Source organism: Seriola aureovittata, chromosome 21, assembly GCF_021018895.1.
Source record: "Seriola aureovittata isolate HTS-2021-v1 ecotype China chromosome 21, ASM2101889v1, whole genome shotgun sequence".
NCBI classification, from domain to species: domain Eukaryota; kingdom Metazoa; phylum Chordata; class Actinopteri; order Carangiformes; family Carangidae; genus Seriola; species Seriola aureovittata.
The window spans coordinates 13,201,596-13,225,053 of NC_079384.1; the positions used below are offsets into that span (position 1 = coordinate 13,201,596).

The 23,458-nt window shown below is 41.4% G+C and overlaps 2 protein-coding genes across 5 annotated transcripts in view; both read right to left on the reverse strand.

Annotated features, from left to right (window-relative positions):
* LOC130162681 (disintegrin and metalloproteinase domain-containing protein 12-like) overlaps positions 1 to 1,684 on the reverse strand; it is a 72,879-nt gene extending 71,195 nt beyond the window's left edge. Inside the window, exon 1 of one of the 2 annotated variants that reach the window (XM_056366458.1) lies at positions 1,457 to 1,684. In XM_056366458.1, coding sequence (XP_056222433.1) covers positions 1,457 to 1,562 — 106 coding nt within the window. In that variant the 5' untranslated portion in view covers positions 1,563 to 1,684. The remainder of the gene's footprint in view (positions 1 to 1,456) is intronic. The other variant, XM_056366459.1, reaches the window with a different exon arrangement.
* Positions 1,685 to 3,801: 2,117 nt separating this feature from the next.
* Positions 3,802 to 21,760, reverse strand: c21h10orf90 (chromosome 21 C10orf90 homolog). Of its 3 annotated transcripts, none has more exons than XM_056365203.1 (11): positions 21,518 to 21,760; positions 20,643 to 21,420; positions 19,232 to 19,295; positions 16,800 to 16,891; positions 13,382 to 14,738; positions 11,592 to 11,741; positions 11,148 to 11,272; positions 10,659 to 10,830; positions 9,420 to 9,483; positions 8,784 to 8,874; positions 3,802 to 6,860 (listed from the first exon to the last, which is right to left on the reverse strand). In XM_056365203.1, exons 2-11 carry the CDS (start codon positions 21,234 to 21,236, stop codon positions 6,825 to 6,827), a joined length of 2,745 nt encoding a protein of 914 aa, XP_056221178.1. In that variant the 5' UTR covers positions 21,237 to 21,420; positions 21,518 to 21,760; the 3' UTR covers positions 3,802 to 6,824. The 3 variants fall into 3 exon arrangements, with proteins under 3 accessions (XP_056221178.1, XP_056221177.1, XP_056221175.1); XM_056365202.1 differs by having other exon boundaries at positions 3,802 to 6,863; positions 20,643 to 21,368; positions 21,518 to 21,740; XM_056365200.1 differs by having other exon boundaries at positions 3,802 to 6,863; positions 21,518 to 21,740.
* Between the last annotated feature and the right edge of the window lie 1,698 nt (positions 21,761 to 23,458).

A 23,458-nucleotide genomic window follows, 5' to 3' on the forward strand; every position in this document is an offset into this window, starting at 1 on the left:
GGAGCACTAATGATTCCTGCACATGAAGTGCTAATTATTTTCATGAATCGAATCATTTTGTCTATAAGTGGTGCAAAAGGAAAGAAAGAAATAAGAATTCCACTCTCAAGTTTTGACATTTTCAAATTAATTTTGAAGTCAGCTATCACCCTGCATTTCACACAGTTTGATTATTTTTCTCTTTTAAATTTCACCCCAACTCCTGTGGGGGTTAACAAGGAGTTGTTCACACTCCATCCATTTATCTTAAGCCCGAATTACCCCCAAGCAGGTAAATATCCTGCCAATACTGATCTGCCCAGACTTTCACACGCCACAAATGAACTGGCGATGATGGTTTTCAATGAGTCTGAACCCACGGGAAAGACGCATCAAGGCCAACTTCTGATGATGGTGAACGGTTGATGAATAAATTAACAACTTCCTCATGCTTCAATCCCAAGTTTTACACATTTGCCCTTGCTGGTAATTAATTCCCAGGATTCCACACTGAATGTCGTGACTGCCAGTGTATTTGGATGTCAAAAGTTTTCGGTAAAAGTACAGCTCCTCCACTCACCACCGTTTCTAAAACTGCTGTGTAGCATCCTTGTTGAATCTCACCTAGGGCATGGAACACTGGCGACTGAGATGTCATGAGCCACAGCCCCAAGGTGTTGCAGAGACCGTATGAGCCACAAACACGAGCATAGACACACGCTGACATCACATTTGAACATTTCCCCAGAGCTCACAAGAGCAGCTCTTTTCTATTTGTTGCTGGGATATCAAAAACACAATAAACACCCTAATATAGAGGTTGTCCAAAAAAAAAAAAAAAAAAAAAAAAAAAAGCTGCTTGACTGCTTAAGTTCAAACCAACAATGAGACTTAGATTTTACGTTTGCCATGAAAATAACCCTGGAATTCATCTGCATTTGAAAAAATGAAGTATGTTTGAAGTGCCTTGAAAAACTGAAGTGTGCTTCCAGTGCTACCACTGATTACCAAAGAGAGTTTCAGCATCATCAATTATACAGCGTCTCCTCTCCTCTGAGGTGTACACACACTGGGTGGACTGCGAACTAAAAAAAAAAAAATTGATGCTCTGCTATTGGCATACAGTTGAGCTGTATTGGAGAGAATGGATTTAGAAAGCTTGTTTACACTGGAGATGTTTCATTCTGCCTGAACATGTGTTACAGATCTGTTCTAATAAAGGCTTTCATAAAACATGGTGTACCCAAAACAGCCAAAGGGGGGACATGAATATAGAATAGAATAGAATAGACACATAATAGGCAAAATGCACAATGGCAAATGCAGACAGGGTAACATTGATACAAATAAAAGCTTTTTCTTCCAGGTGAAAAGACATAAAACAATTAGGAGAACAGTCTATTCACTACTTTTGCACATGGATCTTTGATAAATGCAAAGTAAATTCTGCACCTTCACCATCTTCTTCACATCTTACCTTCAGCAGATGTGGAGAGCACGCTGTCACACACCGATAGAGAGACAGACAAAGCCTGAAGTGCTGTCAAAATCACAAACTTCAGGCTCCGGCTCCCGGGGTTCATGATGCCCGGCTGAAGCGGTGGACAAGACTAGCTTGGCTTTACTGTTTGACTGCAGCGCGAACCATCATACAATCACAGCCCAACAACAGCTGATGAGCAGCAAAGAGCAAACCCCCCCCCACCCCCCTTTCCCCCAAAAAATAAAACGACTTCCTGAAATATGATCAAGTGTGTGAGCGGTGCTTTCGGAAATCCCGAGCACAGCTGATTTTAACTCCGCACACTCTCCCCATTCAAAGGTGTCCAAGTCACCGGCTGCAGCGCGCGGAAAAAAGTGGAGAAATGTGAGTGAAAGGAGCGATGAAAACATTGACAAACACACAAGCCGCCGCTGTGTCAGTCGCCCACTGGAATGACATCAATTCCAGGGCAATTACTGGCGAGAAGTGTTGTCTTATGAGTGGGGACCATGTGCTTCAATGAGGCGCTCCGCGAGGTCCTAAAGCCACCTCGAGCGCCCACAATAATTAAACGAGCAGCGTCACGTTAACAGAAACAAATAAGCTACGACTTCCGGTACAAGCTTTCAAAGTAAAACCCAACATTACACATCCTCAATTAGGCTATGTTTGTACAATAATATTAAAATAAAGAATGCATTTAAGGACTAAAGGTTAAAATTTCTTACATCAAAGTAACGTCTTCCTCTCCTTTAATCTATTACAATATAAAAAGAAAAATCATCATTGATGACTGAGGAAAAGTTTCACAAAATAATGTTGACTCGACATTTACTTTTTTCCGTAACTTAACTTTCACTCTACTTTCCCTGTGACATGCAGTTAAAAACTTAAAGAAAAAAAAAAAAAGCTGGCAGCTACCTGAACCTCATTTAAATTGTTTAAGCAAACCACAATGCAAAATCTGAAATGTAAGGATTTGCTGCTGATCTTTGCTTCTTATCACTTCAAACTTGAAATTTGAAGCAATATGTTTCAGACTGTTGGTCAGAGTAAGCAAGCACTTTCACATTGCGCTGTCAAAACTTGTGAGTGGTGTCCCAAAAAACCCAGTAAGTAGACCTTGGGTTATGATTTTGTCAAATTACAGACTGAGTTTTGCACCAATGTCCATCCTTACCTTACAGAAGTTCAATTTAACCCAAATGTCATTGTTTTTTTGTTTTTTTTAAAGGGTTTCTAAGGTGAGCGAACCTAGCATTTTATTTTGAAGGCAAAGAAATTCATTTCCGCCCTGTCTCTTATATCCCTTGCTGTGATTGACCCAGCGAGCTTTATTGGCGCACACACAGTGTGGCAGCCCACACTGAGTGTAAATTTAAATAATAAAGCCTACACAGCCCTCACACACAGATGCTCTTGTGAATGCATGTGTGAAAAAAAAAATGCAGATTCGCAAAGCCAGCTGAATCTGATGGCTCCGAGCTCTGTTCTCTGTGTACACAGAACAGACATCAGACAGTGGTTTTACTTTGAACACATCAATTGTATTCACAAGACTTTCAAACAGCTTAAGACTCTGAATTTACGTAGCTGTGATGCACAAAATGATTACATGGGCTTATTGAAAAGGGACATGTGCACATGGTGTATTGAAACACTGTGGCTCTGCTCAGTTATGCTCCTCAGTGTGTGCACTCTGCATTGCACCACATGGCCGTCCACTTCAGAAAGAGAATCAGGCAGAAAACATGCACATGTCCACACGCAGGCTGACTTTCTTCAAAGCCTTTTCTCCCCCACAGGAGAAAATGAAAGTACAGCATTCCGTGTATAATATGCTCCCAGCATGAAGGTTTAAGGTACAGTCACAGCAGCACACATTGTTGCCTCACACCATTTGAAGTAGGAGCTATAGGTTGCAACCGAGTGTCACGATGCTCAGAAACCTCAGTGGCTCAAAAAGTGTCCTTTCAGATTCAAAATATGAATGAAAATAAAAGAATAGTGAGGAGTATTTCCCTGCATGCTGATTTCACTGGAACTCAACATTCAGCTAAAGGATGTTACAAAGAGCTGATCTTTTGCTCTTTTTAAGAACCGGGGGGTGTTTGGAGGAAGATGATAAGGCGCAGAGAATAGCAGGCAGTAAAACAGGACTTTCTGTTGGTGTGCTAGAACAGATAGTACTCAATAATAAATCTCAACTTTGTGGAAGTTATTCCAGCTCACTCCTGTTATTTTGTCAATGTAGTTTGGGGAGAAAAAAAAGACTTTTTGAACTCAGATTTTACTGTCACATTTGAAGGTAAATTCAACAAAAGAGATCTACACACAAGTCGCATATAAAATACATATAATTAGATTAAAATATAAAATACATAGTTGAAGTATAAAGAATTTATATCACATTGCACAGTAAAACCATCTTCGTCATTAGACCAGTGAATAGACACAGCTACTTAAACCAGGAGAATAAAGCCTTCTTTAAACAGAGAAAACAACACACAGTAAATAATGTTCTTTAAGCAGCATCCATGGTTTATAATTGCCTTTTTCTAAATTATAGTCTAAATTTGCTCGTTTTAGAAAGAAGGGAACAATTATAAACTATGCTGTTATTAATATACTCCCACTGTCCAAATACACCCACACATGGATATGCACTGACTTGAAATAAGGTTTACAGAAACAGTCAGTAGTAATCATCTGTCTTCTCCAAGACATCAGCGCAAATTTAGATGGATGAAACAGCTGGACTATGAAAGAACCCCAACTTAAAGGCTAATGAGTGAAATAACAATTAAGGGTAATGAAAAGGGCATCTGCTCTGTTGTCTATTATTCCAAAAATAAATATCCACACATCTCACTTTTGATTTATGCCCAGCTCCATCATGTTGTCGAGCAGCATATTCGCTTTGGATCAAAACACACAAATCTAAATCTGCATTGGCAGGCCCCAGTCCATCATGAGACAAAGACAGAAGCTCCATTCACATTGGCACTGTCCATTAACGGGGCATTTCCAGTGAGAAGGGGTCACATTCCTCCATCTTACGGCTAATAGCTGGCACTGAATAATAGCAGAGCCCATTTCAGGCTTCTGTCTGCTTATTGGTTGTGTAATGAGGACAGCTGAAGACTGTCCTGGGTGGGACCGTGGAGCATAATGAATTATTTTGTCTTATATCACTTCTTCGCATCACATGAGATCATGTGAAAGTGGCTGGGTGAGGACATCAGCGCTTTTGTCGTGCAGCGAGAGGGTTACTCTGCATCCCATTACATGAAGTATTCTGCAGAGAAAGGCAATTTGCAATCAAGTGAAGACAAGATAACACCGATAAACAAAATACGTTACTGGTGTAGATGTTCCATCAAGAGGATATCAGTCAGTGGGATATTTGATTACAACCAAAAACAGAATGCTGAGACATGATTTCATACATTCATTTTGCCCATCTTCATTTGCTATTGCAGACCACAAGAGTGGCAAGGACAGCGGGGTCACAGAGGTAAGTATCTGTTTTTTTTTAAATAGAAAAATCAATGCCAATATTTCAAAAACAACACTCAACGCTGTTTTGAAAGTCTTTCCAGCATATTCAAAGACTCTTCTGCCCATCTGGATTTTAAAAATTCTCCCCAAGAATCCTGCTCCAGCTGTGGCAGGGCAGAGGAGCGCCCTCTGTCCCAGTTGGCCTGAGACTGAGTCTTGTAATGCTGCACTACTTATTGAGGCCTCCTCAACGGACATTTTACTTTCTAAACCAAACAACTGAAGGATGATTTGATTTTGCGCAATTCATTTAAGATTCTATTGCAAATCAAGGGTGTGCTGGGTCGTTCAGAATTGTCCACTTATGCTCCTACATGCCAGAACTCTTTTAAACACGGTTTAATGGATGTTGTTTTTTTCGTATCAGTCAGATAAAGGTCTGTCTACTATTAAGGATCTTTACATTAACAACTGTTTTGCATCTTTTGCTCAATTTCAGGTGAAATTTGACCTCTATCTTGGCCACTTTTTTCTGTATCTGCAAATTAGATCAGACTTCGATATGATGCCCAAACACAACCTCCATGACCCTATGACTAGAATCCCTACCTCCAAACATTTAATGTCACAGTTTGTTGGCCTTGTTTTCCACATTAAAGAGACATGGATTAAGGACAGTGGTGAGGCTATTTCTGATGATTTAGATGGGATCAAAACCTACATCAATGCTAGACTTATTCCATTTAAAGTGATCCATCAGACCAAACTGAAGTATTTTTCCTTCCGTCTCTGCTACCTGTGATAAGTACAAGCCAAGTGACGGGGACCCAGGTCATCCTTTCTGGTCATTCCCCAAGAGTTTCTGGGATGACATTTTTCATTTGCGCAGTGGCATATACAGCAGACAGCGGATCCCTGACTCTTTGTGATATTGGGTTGTTCCAACCATTTTTTGACTTTTCCCCCTGCATTACAACAAGCCCGCAGGCTCGGTATGGTCATAGTGAAAAGGGTGATCCTCAGAGAGTGGAAATCAGTTTCCCCTCCCTGCTTTGAAAAAAATGGCATAGTTTCCTTTATACCCCTTGGAAAAACTTTTTATACTCTGTCCAAAGCCCACCCTAACTTTCTTAACACTTGAGGACCCTTTATTATGGAGGAGAGGTGTCGATCTGGGGACAAATCATATCAGACTGTATTGTGCTCTGATTTCAGCTTTTTGGCCTTTGTCTTGGTTCTTCCTCAACCCCACTTGGTCTTGGCTCAATGGACGCTGTTTCTGACCCTCAACCCACTTGTGGAATGTTAAGAAAGAAAAACTTCATAAATATATCCCAAAAAATTTCACCATTGCATAAAACAACTATTTTAAACCCAAACTTATTAAAAACACTTTATCATCTGGTATTTCTCTATTTAAATGGGCAAAGAGAAGTGCAACTTTTGCCTACCATCTTTTGTTGGATTTGGAGATATGGTAGAGTTGCAACAAGGACAGTTTAAAAGTCTTTTTTTTTATTTATATATTGTGTTTCTATTTCTTTGACAGAAGAGTCTATGGGGATTGTAAAAACCCTTCAAAACATCAGAAACTGATGTTAGACGACCTTCTCGGTTTTTGAAAGATTGGCATGTTCTTGTATTTGAGAAAAACAGATGTTAAGCTCTGTAACACAAACGCAATGGTACAGGAGAGAAACACGCAGATGCTAAAGCTGAGGTAAGGCTAGATTCATATCATGACCTACACTGATACTTTAACTCATATTCAGCACAGTCAAAGGGCAGAGTTCACTTCTTCCGTCTGTTATGCAATGATGCAGCCTTGGTCATGTCATCATCTTCATCTGTTGCCAGTCATTCAGCTGCTGCTCCTCTGCAGAAGCTGATCCAAAAGCTTCTGAAAAAAAGAAGAAAGAAAGAAAATACTGAGATTGCTGAAACAATAAGGACAGAATGATGGGTACAGATCGCCACACAAAAGCCCTGTGAATGTAATCCAGTCCATGGCAAACACACAAACACACACACACACACACACACACACACACACACACACACACACACACACACACACACACACACACACACACACACATACATACACACATGCTCTTCAAGCCTCAGATGTGAACCACAATCCTGTACAAAAAAAACAAAGGTGAAGCCTGGTCCCTGCCGTCACACTCCGGCTCCACTCTCAGGACCTGCTGGATCCTCTGGCAGGGGCCATCTTCCCCCTGTTATCTGCCACAGCAGCAGTGTGGGTGGAGCAGCTGTGTGCGGGCAACCGCTCCGTCTGCAGCTCGGCTGAATGGTGGCACTGCACTGTAGCTGTCTCTGCCACTGAAGGGCCTTTTGTTCCTTGAGGGACACAGGCCTCATGCTCCCAGCACAATGAGACTGTTCACAGTTTTTTCTCCATAATGAGAGAAAGGGTGTGGGGTGCAGAGTGAATGTGAGCAACTACAATTACTCTAGCAAAAACAAAAAAAAACAAAAAAAGGAAGTTGTTTGGAGGATGATAATTATTGACCATATAAAGACACCCACACCCACTTCACATGATGAACCCCCTCTGAAATGTATTTTTTAAGGTCAGCATTTCTCTTCCAACTGGGAGAAGGGCATGAAAATAGCAAAAGTTTGGCAGCAGCGACCTCTAGTGGAAGAATAAACTCATTGATTTAACAGCAAAAGATATTCAATGTAATGTGGCTCCTTTTAGAAATAAGCACAAATGACATTTGCATCTTTTTATTTTCCTATTGTTACATCTTTACTGTTTCTATGACGTCTCTCTCCAAAGTTACAAACAATCAATCAGAACATAACCTAACCATAAGACATGTTTGTTGTGTATAACAAAATATTCCTGCACTTCTGCACTTCTACACGAATTTTATTCATTATTATTATCAGAAGTCTCTACCTTGGTTGTTGACTTATTTGCTTGAAGAAATATGCAAATTTGACAATGATGTTGAATATAAAGTGGAGAAATGAAGACCAGATACTTAATAAAAATGTGAATACCTGCTTCAAAGCACCGTAATATACAGAATAAACATGAGGCTCTGTTGGATATTTCTTCATAAGCCCACAAGGCCGGCAACAACAGAAGAAAATCCACAAATACGCCGTGCATCCCATGCACCTGCAAGTTTGTTTTTTTTGGAGGGTTTTTTTTTTGGAATAAACGTCCTTTAAGTTCAACCTCGTGTGTCCCACTCAATGCTGGTCTTTTCAATTAACCATGACAGACTTGGGAGGCAATTTAAAGCCATTATTACTTTCAACAGCTGCACTGCTGTGAAGAGAGGAAAAGCTGCATTATTACTAAAGCCCTTTAGTGTTGGTCATTATTGCAAAATGTTTCACCCTTTGCCAGGTTTAATTGAGCTTGTAGGAGAAAGGTGTGTTATTACTTGCTCAATTGCCTGTGGGTCATAGACACAATTAATGTTCTGTGCAGTGTCTCAGGCAAATACTTGTTAACTCTGTGGCGAGTTGTTTTGAGGTTTTGCTTTATTCCTTATTTTTCATACATTTTGCGATTCAGTGCGTCATTTCTCTTTACTTTGTTTATTCATACAAAACCTTAGGGAAATCACAGATGGCAGGAATGATGCCTAAATTTCAAGAGATGATGATGATGGAGCATAAGAATCAGTCTACACTTATATGATGTACAATATAATTTACTGTATATTGTGAATCAGCGTGCTCCAGCTCTTCATTGAACCTGTTGAATAGAAATACTCTAGATGTGTTCCGCATCACTCATCTTTGCTTTGACAGAAAGACGTAGAGGAATTACCTTTTTGAAAAGTTCAACTCGCTGCCTGTTGGTCAAGCAAACCTCCTTGGTTTTCTCTTCATCCTTTTTCCTCTTCGCCTCTGCAAGCGTGCTGTGACAAAATGATCATTTTGTGTGTTTTATGATTATTGGTAAAGTTTGCTGGTAAAGAAGATTGATAGTTAAGGGTTGATATTTAAAAAAAAAAATAGCAATACCAATTCATCTATTATCCAAAAACAATTTTTTTCTATCAAGAATTAAGTCACCTCCAACCTTTTTAAAAAGCCTTATTATAGATAAATTGAAGTGCTTCCTACAGTCAATTACTTTCCATGCACCACTTTCTTCCTCTATATCAACTATACACAACACACATATAGTCTGTATAAATCCACAGTCAAACATATCTTCCAAATCAATAGGTGGATTTGCCAGGAAGGGAAAGCAAACAAGTGATGCATGGAAGAAGGAAGAAACATAATTATAGAGCAAAAGTCTTGGCAGGGAAACAAGAGCAGCATATTTTGTAAGCAGATGTCATGAATACAGGCTCTGCCTTCACATGTGAAAGTGATGCAAGAGATAAGGATGAGTCGGCCCAGAAAGAAGAAGCATCTGACAGCATGCCAACGTGGAGAATGAGACGGAACTCACCGCTTGGATCTGAGACGCGTCTCTTTCCCAGTAATGACTTTATCTCTGGGTTTGAAAAGGTTATCTGGACAAATGAGCACACACACGCGCACACACACACACACACACACACACACACACACACACACACACACACGCACACACACAACGCTGATTGAGTTGAAGGCTCAAAAGCATGGCAGTATATCACTCTAGCTTTTTCTAGTGTTTGAAGAGACTGAAGGCTTCCTCTCTCACAGAAAAGAAAAGGATCATATTACAATCTCAGGAAAGACAATACAAGACACAAGATTATTTTGAATAGGGACATTAATTCCACTTTTTCTATAACATTTTCAGGTTTTTATAAAGTATAATTTGAGTGAGTTCCCAAAAGGATTTCTACAAGTAAAGGGTGTCATCAGATTTCTAAACACTGATGAAATCCCTAGAGAAATGATGTGACCTAGTCTAAATCTGTCACTTCCCCAGCTGTCACTGACCCACTGGTGTATCTTTCTGTTGCAGCCTGTAGAGGGCAGAGAGAGCTGCAAAATCCCTGACACGAATCTTTACATTCTTTATTGTCTAACTGTGAAGCTTGGCACTCTGAGCGAAAATCTCATCAGACCGAACACTGCATGGAGAGCTTAATGACATCTGAAGGTCACAAAGTATTTCCACTGATATCCAGTGCTGGCAATCATCCTGAAAGCTTGTGATTCAATAGAGGAGCACTTGCATATGCAATAAAGCCATTTGTTTCATATCTTATTTCAAGTGCCTTTTATTGTATTTAGTTTCATCCAAACCTGGTGTGCCAGTTCACTCTCCATCCTGAATACATCCTGAATCTTTTTACATTTTCTTCATTGTTTTACTTCTATGTTTAGATTTTCAATGCAATTTCTGTAAAGTAATTCCTGTGCTTAATAGCAGTACAGAATCTTAATGTGGTGTTTGCCTGTCATGGAGTAGTTACCTTGTCTAAAACTACTGATTAGTCCAGTATTTTGGGTTTCAGTGCAGAGTTTTGGTGGATTTGAGCAAAACAACATGTTGCGTAATTGGGCAAAATGTTACCTATCAGCAACTTGAATCCAAAAATATTGGTATTAGCCTTGAAAAACAACACATAATGGCTGACAGCTATACTCCCGTGCTCTTGATTCTGCACCTGTATGTGGAAAATAGCCGCTGCAGCTGCGCAGTTACAATGCAGCGGATGAGACAGGTGAGGGTTGGCTGCAGGTACAATACCGTTCAGAGAGGTAGTGCGGGCGCTGTGGGCTCTCCTCTGCCTGAGGGCAGCACGTGACTGTGGGTCTGCCGACACCGCCTGCTGCCTCCTCGCCCGTGCCCTTCGCTCCAGCTCTTGCACTCTGCCTTGGGAGCGACTGATGAAGTCTGGCCTGGACCTCTGCAGCGCTTCCTGACAAAACCAAAAACATGCTGATCTTCCTCACTTCCAATCCCGCCCCCCCAGGATATATAGCCATGGGGCATCCCATGGAAAACTAGTATATTCCCTTTCAATGGCTTTGCAGCGTATTTCAGTGGTTGCCAACCTGGGGTCAAAAAGCCCTAAAGGGATCGAAGATAAACCCGAGGGGTCAGATAATTAAAGGCATAAGAATTCCATCTAATCTAATATGTATGTATTAGATTAACATTCCTATGTGGAGAATTAAAACCCCAACCTTTTTTTTCAGTATTTTATTAGCTGAAAAAAATAGCCTCTGTACTCACCTGTAGAGAAACCGTTATAGGTGACCTTTCAGGGTCGACTGTCAGCGGAACAAATGCAGCATGAGGCAGGTTGCGACGCCGAACCGGGTTTGTATCAGGATGTGGCTTTGCGCACGTATCTGTCACTACCAAGGCAGAAAAAATCAAATTGTTTGCGTTTCATTTACACCTGGCTTGGTCTCACATGCCTGACTGCAGAATGCCCGGTTGCTCAACAGCCCTCGGGGCCTGTCGTGGCGTATTGCTTCTCAGCATGAATCAAGCAGGCACAGTATGTAAGAGCCAAGGAATTTCAATGTATCACTATTGATTCAATCAAAGATGTAGCTCTGAAAACAAAGTGTTGAGCTTGCAACATTTTCAGGTACTTGTAACAAAGATCAATGTTTTATATAAGCTGAGAAATTATGATTATGTATGAGGAGAAGAGAGAAGTAATAATACCAGTGTTTCCCTGAAGTGGTGCAGTGGAGTCCTCAGAATTGCCCTTTGGTGTTTTCTTCTTACTGAGTTGTCTTTGGAGTTTAATATTTGCTATGATCGCAGCTGCATTCAGAGCAAGCACTTCCTCTGGAGACTGATGTGAGTGGGGATCTGGAAAGCAGGGGGGATTTGATACAACTGAAGAGTAAGTAAAACAGTGATTCTGGCTGTTACTGTCCCACCATTCGGCTACTGAGAACCACAGGCAGATTATTTTAAATGTCCTGCCTCATTTGGAGGCTGACTGTATCAAACATTGAATTTAAATTACGTTGCCCCAGGCCTCAGTAATTAATTGATGACACTCTTAATGAATGTGATTAAAGAATAATTAATAATTTCACACAGAGAAAAGACATCATGAATGAAGAAACACACTTGCTCAGCAGAAAACTCCCCCCTCAGATTACTAATTCACCTGAATATTCAGCTTTCCTAAACTGTCGCTTCAGACGACTGTTTCAACTACTTTACATAATCAAACTAGAGTATCTGTCACTTGTGAGGACGCACACAACATACATCAATTCAGAGCTGTAGATTTGAAACTTACACTCGATTCAGTCTTAAGTCAGAAAACTGAGGATGCGAGACTTGACCGCTGACAAACTTGACTCCAGACTTACAGCAAAAACATTAAAGTCCTAATTTTTAAAATCCTGCGGCAATAAAAGATAACTAACACAGTAACAGCGAAGCCTTACACTGCCCCCACATCTTACATATTTGATTATTACGCTACTGAAAGAACTTTCTCGCAGCACTGTTAAAAAACAAAAACACCATTACATCTAAAAACAAATGTTCAAATTCTGTGTCATTTCACCAATCAACACTCAGAGACCTGAAAACCTTTACCCTTGATAGGTTACCTGAATGCATGTGACATGACTTGGACTTGTCTTTAAGGACTTGGGATAAGACTTGGACTTGAACCAAAACACTTTAAAACAGCTCTGCATTCATTCCTTGGAGGTTAAATAGGAATAATGTTTGATACTTTGGGAAATATGTTTATTCACTCTCTTGCCAAGAATTAGATGATAAGATTGTGAATAAAGTTAATAAACAGTGAATTTTTTTTGCCTCTGTCAAACTGAAAACTAAAAGCCAAGTCTCAAGTAAGTAACTAGATAAGTTTGTGAGGCTGGAGTTCCCACAATGTAACAGTGTGAACAGAGTTTTGTCTCCACAACACAATCACCACAGAGAAACACACACGCAAATGTAACAGCTGCACTGCAGGATCTGGATGCTAAAACTGATTCTAACACACACTAATAATTCATTTTCACCATGTTTAGCAGCTTATGATTCCTCTGCCTCCCCTGTGCTGCTGGTGAAAATGGGGGGGGGGGGGACCGGAGTAGATTATGCATGCAAAGAGATGCGTGGGAAAATGAAAGAAGGTGAAAATGAGAACGTGTCGGGAGGTGCAGATGGGGGACCTCTGCGTCTCGCCGGTGTTTTTTTGACATCAGCGCTGATATCTGGCATGAGTGTCAATTGCACTCGCGGCCAGCAGATAAAGGAATCATCTCAATACCATCTAATAAGACATCAAAGGTGAGAGACAATTTGAAATCTGGGAGTTCAGCTCTAGAATGCTGGAGTGTGTGTAATAACTTCAAGCTAGGACACAGAGGAAGTGTATATTTAGACATTTCCATCCTTTGAAAAGTAAGAGATCAGAGACAGAGGAAGGCTGTGTGCTGACAAGAAGGCTGTCAGAGTGGGACAGAGAAACCTACCTGGGGCCTTGATGAGAGTTAGACAGGGGGACTCTCTCCTGGCTCTATCCTCTGGCGGCGGCGAGCTTTCTTTTTCTCCTCTGTTTGGCTTAAGGGTGTCTGCCACTAGCTGACCTGCTTTTTTCACTGCTGTTCCAGAGCTGATGAAACTACTATCGGAGTTCGCAGGGTTGATATTGGTCTCTTGTGGAAGCCCAAAGCTCCATTTCCTGGCAGCTGGTTGTGTCACATTCTCCTTGCTTGGCTCAGTGTGTCCAAACACATTGCCATAGCAGCTCAGTGGTCTGCGCGGCCTCTCCGATCTCTGTCCAACAGCTCTCTGAGAAACCTCTGAGGGAGCGGGCGCTGCTATGGCAGGGAGGTTGCTCACAAAAAGGCTCAGTGTGGATCTGTGTAGAGCTCCACCATTTTTCTCTAGATCTGACATGGGTGTATTTGGTGCTACGGTTGGGTTTGGCCTCTTTGTGGAATCTAAATGGTGATATGAAGGTGCTGCCATGTGTTGTGAATGGTTTCCCGGGCTCCATGTGTTGTTGTCCTTGTACACTCCCTCTGTGTAGCTGTGTCTGTACTCTGGGTGCCGCATCCCAGACCCTACCTTAGCTGGACTGTAGCTCTCCCTGCGCTCTGTCACTTTGATGATGGTAGCCTTTCTTCTGTGGACCACTGTGTCCAAACTGTGGCTAGCTGGTGGGGTACCTGCGCTTTTTGCGCTCGGGACATGGCCGGACATCACCCTTTGCTCCGTCACTTTGACTATAGTAGCCTTCCTCTGCACCGTGACATGTCTGGAGTTTGGGTCCATGGGCTGGTGGGTTTGGGGCGGAGAGGTGGACTCGCTGGACTGGGAAGAGTGATTGCAGGTGTCGGAGCCAGGCAGACTGGCTGATCTGCTCACTTTCCTGGAGGAGATGGTGATGGAGGAGAAGCCAGCTTTGTTCTGAGGGATGAGCATAGTCACGGCAGAACTGGTCTGTATGTGTGACGACTGTGAGTTACTGTTTGTTCTAACCAGTGGGGCTGTTGCTCTTATAGGCTGAACACTGCCTGTCCTACGCAAAGGAGTATGGGACTTGTATGTCTCTGTGCTGTTTGTCCCTTGCAGCAGAGCGTGTGGTCTGCAGGGCTCAGTGGAAGTTGATCGATGCAGAGGAGCATGCTTGAGGGGCTCCACGCTGGTTGTTTTCAACAGAGGGGACTTCCTGTTGGGGTCCGAGTTGGTCCCTGGGGGGAGCTCAATGGACTGACTGCATCCAGGGAAAGCTGACACCCTGACATTATTCCAGCCTCTCCTCAGAGCTTGCCAGCTTACAGGTCTGTCCCCCTCATTAGCAGGAAAGCGTTGTTTTTCTGGCACCTACAGCATGTGAATAAAAGAGATTTTATGTGATAATGATCCTTAATTATGCATGGAAACCCCATCCCACCATGCTGTTGTCTCATGCTAAATGGTTTGTCATTAATCAACACAATAAAACAGATGTATATTCATCTTGCCAATTTAGGCTGCTGTTTTCAAGTGGCAAATACAGAAAACAGAGCATAGGCTCATTTAATACAGCATGAGATATTGATAAAATGACACCTCTCCAATGCTACGTTTCAGCAGCAGGTCAGCTTTCTTTCTTCAGGGCTTTGCTGTTTGTTCTTTAGTCAGATGACTCTCCCCATGGTTGACACAGTGAATGCCCCAGTAGCAATGGAAGTAGCAGCAGGCAAAGCCAGCACACAGCGTGACTTATCCCTCACAGAATAACAATGAGACTCTATCCCCAATAGAAAGTGAGAGGCAAAAAAAGCAAAGATTCTAGTCCTTGGGCTAGAGGATTCTGATGGTGTTTATGGAGCATGGAGAAACACTGATGTGTCCCTGCTGTAATCGGCAGCAGGTTTACGATGTGACCTCCCGGATACCTCATTTATCAACGTTGCACAAACCATGCCAGCAATCATTTCTAACCAAAGTGTGAGATCGAGCTATTTGTGCTTGCATTTGTGAATGTGTTTACGTGTCATCACAGCACTGACCATGCTTTTGCAAAACACCTTCTGGTCTAGCTGGATAGCTGTTAACATAATACTATTCACCAAAAAGAAAAAAAAAACATTCATGCTTCTTTATTTATTTCTGAAATTATGATCACATATATGCACAAATCCGCAGATTGAATAACTAAAAATCTCACCAACTTTTGTCAATTACAAGAAAATGACAATAATAAATGGACATTAAGGCTGTAGGCAATTTAGTCCACGAGGTAAATCAAAGCAAACAGACTTTGTTTGTGATCTGCATTTTCAATTGCTTTAGGCACATGCTGCATTAGGCAGGGGACATATTTTTAAAGAGCACACTGGCACTGGCATTTGTTATGATCTATAAAGCATCAAACAGTCTTTGAGTTGATAAAATCATTTCTTCTTCTTTTTTTATTTTTTTATTTCAGTGACTGTTTTTCATTCCACAGGGGCATTATTGATACTGTAAGTTTTGACCCACAAGTCCCATAGTGTATCTTTTATTTTGGTTCCTTAAAAGGGCTATTTGTAGGTTTTCTCTGCTGGCGTGGAAACGTGGTTTCTTGCCTGGTGGTGGTGTTTGACAAGAGCTTTGGCCATTGTCGTCCTAATAATAAAAGAGGTTATAATACGCCGTCTGAGCGGCGCTACATCTTCAGGGCAGATTGGAGGCTACAGTGAGTTGCTATTGAAAAGTGACGAGATGGGCCGGGGCTAGCTTGTTAGCACGCTAAGTTCAGTTGAACAAAAGACGTGATAGACACAAGAGTGAACATTGTCGTTGCTTTCTACCGCTGGAGACAACTCTTGGTCAGTAAAAGAATGAAGTTTGTTGCTGAAGGCGCAACATTTTTTCGAGACTGGTAAGCAAACGGTTGTTAATGCTAACGCTAGCTATGTAGCAATAGCAAAACTTACAAATAGTTCCTTTAACTTAAAAAACGTATGCATTCTGAAAGGTTTTTCATCTTTGATCCCTTGGATTAATTTATTCTCATAGACTATTATCCTTTCCATGACATTTAAAAAGGTTGGCAAATCACATGATTATTTATCGGCATAAATTAAACCCTCTCTACACATAAACAACAGGTCAGAATGTGTAGGGGAGCCCAGGTGTCCAGGAGGCAAACAAAATGAAACTAAATTATCAGTGTTGATATATGAGGCTCTTGTTTTGTCCAGCATTGTGAGTGTTGAAGCCAAGCCAAGCCAACACTGACACAATAAATCTATCATGGTTAGAAATTGGTGCCACGGGCCTAAGCATCAGTAAGCATAGTATAAGCATAACACTATCAGTAGAAGATATAATTTCATCTCAGTATCCAGGCGTAATCTCTTTGTTTATCCTGAGCTTAGTGTCAAAAACAGTCACATCAGAAGTGTTATAAGTTACCTGCTTAATACTGCGAGGGACTTGATCAGCTGTCTGCCACGTCTTCACACCTAAAGCACTCGAACTGGTGTGACGTCTCTCCACCTCTCCATCTATGTATCAAGGCAAAACAAATGATCCAGTGTCACATTCTTCACAAGACATGCCCCCCCCATCTTTCTGACACATAAACACACATGCATGCACACACACACGCAAACAAGACAGGCATCCCTCTGACTGTATGGCAATGTTGACACTGTCAATAATTGACGTTGGCACAGTAAAGTGAATCTAGGAGCTACTTCTCTGCCTTCTCAGGGGATGCAACAACTTGACTGGTCTGCCTTTCAGCCCTGACTGATACTCTTATTGCCACCCTGACTGCCTGCCTGGCTGCATTTCCACCTGCTGCTGTTACCATGGCGACGGGCTCTCACTTTGGGATAACCCTTCAATGCTGTGCAGATAATCCATGGTGTTTTTTCGTTTTAGGGGAGAAAACAAGAGACGAGGTGAAAATTGCACCACTCTGCAAATGTGATTACAGCTGAAAAACAAGAAAGAAATGCGTCTTTAGAGGCGTATTTAGAGGACTCCTGACACATTGTTCCACCTGCTGTCATCACTATATGCCTCATCTCTTTCTCTATGAACCAACTTGTGGGCCCCCTGAAAGACCTTCTCTCATTACCTCCACTGGCTGAGCTCAAATTATCTTTTTTTTTTCTTCCCTGAATCAACAGCTGACCTTAATCCCAGAGGAAAATAAAGAAGCAAGGCCATATGGCAAATACCCTCTCAAGTCCCCACCCTCCCAATTTATTCCTCATCCTCATGAGTTTTATCTAAATAGTAAGTGTGAGCAGAGTGAAAATTGGCCCGCCTGTCCAAACATGAAGGCCCTTGGAGCACAAGATCCAATTTTATTATCATTTGCTCATTAACATCAGGCCATTTTAAGTTTGTTAAATGTGACTTTTATGGAGGGAGAGGGCACTCAGTGTCTGCAATGAAAACTCAAGTCTGATTAAAACTTCTTTTACAGGGGCTGTCAGCAACAACCAGAAAGAGAAGAAAAAAAGAGAGAAAAAGAATGAGAAAGCGTGGGGATAATTTGCTAGCTGGGGTGTAACTGAGGCAATTCCTGTTGGAATAATTGTGGTTGGGACTTCTGATAGTTTCATTTGGTTTCAGACGGGGAAATGTGGATGTAAATGTACTGACGGCTGAGCAAAAAGCAACCAGCATCAAAACAAGACATATTTGGAAGCGGCACTGCATAGAGATTTTTGTTTCTTGTAGCTCATTTTTCTTCCGCTCGTTGCGGGGATTTCAGCCGTGGCCAATTTGTGTACATGCACCTGCGTAGTGTTATTATTCAGTGTGAACTAACTGAAAATATGAATATTTATGGCCCATTTGATGGACTAGCAAGAGATTTATAATTGATCTAAGAGCATAACTGGAAATATTGTGTGTCAAATGCAAAGCCAAAGTCATTTTTCTTACAATTATTCTTTTATACGTAATGGTTGAACAGAAGTCATCATGTTTATACAGTATATGCTTGATAAGGTTTGGTAAAGAAAAACAATCTTATCTATATTATAGACCATATGGAGGTGGTAAATAATTATATGGCTCTTAAGACACCTGCTCTTTCTATCAAAGTTCCAAGCTCCCGTGGATGGATTGCTTTGATTTCTGCAAGCAGCAGGATAATCTATGTATAAACAAGGACAAGGTTGAAAGATCAAACCTCTGATCAAACCCAGAGAGTGTGGGCCTGCAATCTTCAAACATTAACAGGCCTCCTTCTCCAACCACTCTGCATCTCTCCCAATCTTTCTCCCTCTAATTTCCCTCCCCCCTACCATCTCTTTTTCGCCAGCTTTTCAGGCCTAATAGCGCCTATTTCCTTTACTTGCAATCCTGCCAGAATACCATGGCACAACCGTCAGGATCACTTGTACTTGAAATTGACTTTGCTTTTGGGGGGGTTGTTTAAAGTGATCATCCAGTCAGTCATTCTGGAGCGTCTGAAAGAGGACAGGGGCAACACTGCTGCAAGGAGCTGATTAGAGGCAGGTAAACTGTGAGGCAAGTCAGCCCTGAAATAAGCTCTTGTTCTCCCTCAAGCTCACCCAACCCCTGCAGTTACCTCGTGGCCAAATTTGTTCTAGCACTGATCAGGCACCAAACATCAATTGAAATGGAACCTTTGTGTGTTTCTGGGACTTCTTTTTTGTTGTGCAAGAGAGTTACTTTATGTTTTTAACTTTGGTTTTATGTATTGCTTTAAGGTATAACTCTTGCATAATGATCACATTTGCGAAATGTGTGCATTTGTTGGAAGTATTAGGGTATTTTCTTACTATTACTCAGCTGAAAACACAGGTGTTAAACAAGCAACTATAAGGTAATAGAGCAAACTGCATGTCAATACATACCATGTACCTTGGGTGTGGCTCGACTATTCTGAAATGTTGGAGTGATGGATTGTTTTAGTTTCACCTGTAAAAAAAAACAAAGGCCTGTTAGAAGACATGAATTCACCAAAAAAAATAGAAAAAAAAGAAGTACCTTTGCATCAGTCTTTTACCTCACCTAAAAAAGTTTATTTTCCCCTGGTAGAAAATTTAAACAACAGTTGGACATTTTGTGAGATAAGCTTCTTTATCTTCTTGCCAAGAATTTGATGAGAAAATCAATATCACTTTCATAAGGCAAATATGATGCAAACACTATTGCCAGTAGCTTAGCTTCTCACAAAGACTGAAAATGGGGGAAAAAGGTAAAAAAAAAAACATACCAGCACCTCTAGATCTCACTAATTAACAATTCATATTGTGTCTGTTGTTTCCACTTCTTGTGGTAGACTGAGCTAACCAGCAGCTCAATAGTTATCGCCGAAACATGAGTGGTACTGATCTTTTCTCAGCAAAGAAAGTGTATTTTCCTAGTTTTTCACAAAACTATGCTTTTAATTGTAATCCTTCAGAGCTAGATCTCATGAATATCAAAAATCAACCGAGTTGAAAGTGAAAATCCCCCAAAAAATCTCATCACTAGACTTGACTTTTCTTTAAGAGTCATAAGGGAAGGGATCCACTTAATGCATCAGCTCAGTGAAATCTCTCATAGGCCTACAGCACAACAACTTATCGATTCTGAAGTCATATTATCAGTTCACTGGATAATACACCCATTGAATTTTCTCTGTACATTGACTTGCATCCTCTCAGGGCACAGAGCTCAATCTCAGCCACCACAGCTCCAAATGAGTCGTAAACCTTTCGAGGATGTGTGGAGTTCCTGCAGAGTAAGCTTTTTCAAAGGATGCCAGAGCTCTGCCTTCTCCTTGGGTAACTGAGACTTGACTACAAATGGCTCTCTGTGGCTGTATGTGTGTGTGTTTTAGTGTGGCTTACCTAGCAGTTTGCACCATCATCTCCATTACGCATCACTTTAATTTCAGACTTGCAGAGCTTACACTGTCTCACTAACAAGTAAGAATCACAGTCACACAGCCTGAGAGGATGCCAGTGCCAAATCCAAGTTAAATCAGTCCACAGTTTTTGCAAATGTGTGTTTCAAAAGGGTGATACCCTAGAAAATAGAGCACAAAAGTTGTTCCTCTGAGAGGAAAATTCTCAGTGCTTCAAAAGAAATCTTCCATAAGGTAAGAGAGACCCAAGACTGACATTTCTTCAACATAAAAAAGGACATAACTGTTGTCTGTATTTGTCTTAATTATGCAAATCTTTCAAATCTGTAGACTGAAGGATTATAGAAACTGTGGTATCAGAGAATGCTTTCTGAAATATGCTTAAGCTTTGTTAGATGTTGTGTTTGTTTTACCTGGCCAGCAGAGTGGTCCAAAAGCTGATTTTGGTTGCAATTATCAGCTACCATCATCACTCTTCTTTGGACTGGCAGCCACCCAATTTTGACTGGAGCAAGATAACTGAGTTGAGCCTGCTCCTTCCTTGGGGCCTGCATGATATGAGCTCTCTCCCTGCTTCCTTTGTGCTCTGAAGGAGAAAAAAACCCAGTTTGGAGGGACTCCTGGCTGCCCAGCGAACTCTCATACAGGCTGGGGCTCTCACATGTAGATGAACCCCTGCTGAAGGACGGAATCCCTTGATGTCTCCAGGTACGTCCTGTTTGCTCTCTGTTTAGGGCTGGCATGGATGTTGTACGATCATTGAAAACCGGAACACGATCTTGAACTGGGGCTCTGAGAAGGTCACTCTGCATCCTCTGTAGGTGCTCCAACCAGCTGTCCAGCTGACCTCCTTCAATGGCGCTCTGGGGCCGAGGTGCACGCGGGGGGCGAGAAACACGGGGCATAAACTCCCCCTCAGGTATTAAGCTCTCCCAGTAGGACTCATCTCCTGATCTCCTCCAGCCCGGAGTTCTTCGTAGGTGGGCAGCTGGCCTGCGGAGAGTCATCTCTCTGGATCTCAGGTAACCACTCGCAGCGCTCGAGTTTCAGCTCACAATAAAAGCTCTTTACAGTGGAGGTATTAATGAGAATCCCCTGGCTCAACAGGACGTCTTACAATGAGGCATGCCAGAAATGCACTGCAAGGAATTAACAGCCACAAGAATGCTTGAGGTCATCTTTGTTTCAGATCTGTTATGAGAAGGTATTAGAGTACAGTTAAGAATGAGAAATAGGTGCAAATTATTATTATGTCATTGCACTACTACTTGCTGATACTATTACTTACCAGTTGCTGACAAACCATCATCCTTTTTCACTTGCTTCCAATGGTCCGTAGTCCTTAGCGTCTAAGAAGTAAACACTCTCTGTCTTGATATAAACTAGGTGCTGGTGGGTACTGTCTCCAGTCAGGCATGTAGCAATGTGAGGGATGCTTTGGCGAACAAAAGAGTTACTGAGCACAAGGGCTGAACATCCAATACAGGGAGGGAGATGGGAAGAGACAGAGGGGTGAGCGGGTTATAGGAAAAAAACAAACACTTGTTGATGCAGTGCTTGACGTAACAGCATCTCCGTTTAAACAAAGAACGTCATTAACATTCACCGTTTTAAGTATGAAACCGTCTAATTTTGGGTTTACGCGAGTCAGACATACCCTGTTTGAAAGAACAGATCCAACTTGCTGACACTCAGGCGTCCTTAGAAATGATAGAGCATCACTAATGAGCGGATTATCCATGTTATTCCATGACTCACTTACTGCTTCAGAAATGGTCTTTGTTGAATTCCCCCTGTTTCTGCTCTTCCCTGTGATCTCGTGGTTGGTGGCTGATGATGAGGCGTTACTATCCTCAAGCCTCTATCCAAGCCATGTGACTATAGCAAGGCTGTCTTAAAAATGGGCCAGTGTCCTCTTAGATAAGTAACTGTGACCCACATGATGTCCCACAATGCATGAGTGAAGGGTATTTACCAGACGGAAGAATTTGCTTAAAGCTGGAGACAAGATTCTGCTTCAGATTTTATTTGTAGGCAGTTAAAAACAGATCTACAAAGATACAACTTCTTTCAAAAAAAGAATTGGCATTTGCTTTGATGTTTAATGAATTTCAGTGTTTCTCAGTGGATTAACAGTCCCCAGATGTCTTTCAAAGTAACTTTCACTCCCACTCGTGGAATAACATTTTGTGAATGTCTTTCAAAGACAGAGATAAGACAGAGATATCTTACATATAAATTGCTGTGACCTGCTTTACGACACCTTATCAAACTGAGCAGCAACATGCAAAAGGAATATGCAATGATGTAAAGCAATTTGCATCTTTCTGTCTGCTCTGCCTGAGAGATAACATGAAATCCAATCAAAAACTCAATTGAATGTGGATAAATTTAAACAAGGTTCAAAAGAGGTAGGTTCTTGTCTTTCAGAATAAGTTTGAAAGGGGTGGCGCCCTCTGCTGCCACTACTCCAAAATGACAGGTGGAGGAAGTGAACGCAAATGAGGACAGGGCATGGGGTCATAACTTTTCTGAATGCTGGTATACAGCAACAGGATGCAACATTCGTTCAAAAGACGATGAATAAAGATGAGCAGATTCAGATGCGTGCACCAGGTGCATGCCTCTGATGTCTTTCATTTAACACCTGCAGCTCTGAGTAACACTTCATTACATCACTGCTCAGGGTAACTGGCTAACTTATGCAGGAAGGAAGTGGACATAGACCACATGAACTCTACTTCTGTAGTGTATGAGACCCTCAGAAGACCAGTCTCACTTGGCTGTGTGTTTTATACCATGTAGTAATACCACTTACTTAAAGAAACATTCATTTATTCACAGGAATACATTTTTTTTAATGATAGGCTATTACAATAGTAATACAAGTTGAAACGTGTGTGCAATTAGTATGGTCTTATCTATGCATTTATTTATTTCAAGCTGAGTGAAGGAGTGATACATTATTATTTCTCTAATATAGAAAATAAAAAGCAATTGCAGGCTATTGAAAATAACAAATTGTAAATAATGCACTACATTAAAAGGCCACCTTACTCTTTATTCATATTCAGACATCAATATGCTGTCTCTTCCTTATCTGTGTGTTTACCATTGCAGTTACTACCATTACAACATTACAAAACAGCTTTTCTTTTTTTTTTATTATTATGACATTCAGTATATTAATCCCATGTTCTTTGTTTTGGATATCTCTGAATTCTTCATC

Bases quoted from the DNA above. Each gene is read 5' to 3' on its own strand.
- c21h10orf90 (XM_056365202.1), bottom strand. From the start codon at position 21,236: ATGACTCTCCGCAGGCCAGCTGCCCACCTACGAAGAACTCCGGGCTGG. The intron at 11,742-13,381 runs GTAGGTTTCTCT...CCTGCTTTCCAG, and splicing joins AACTCTCATCAAGGCCCCAG to ATCCCCACTCACATCAGTCT. The intron at 6,864-8,783 runs GTAATTCCTCTA...TCTTTTTTTCAG, and splicing joins GAGTTGAACTTTTCAAAAAG to AAGCTTTTGGATCAGCTTCT.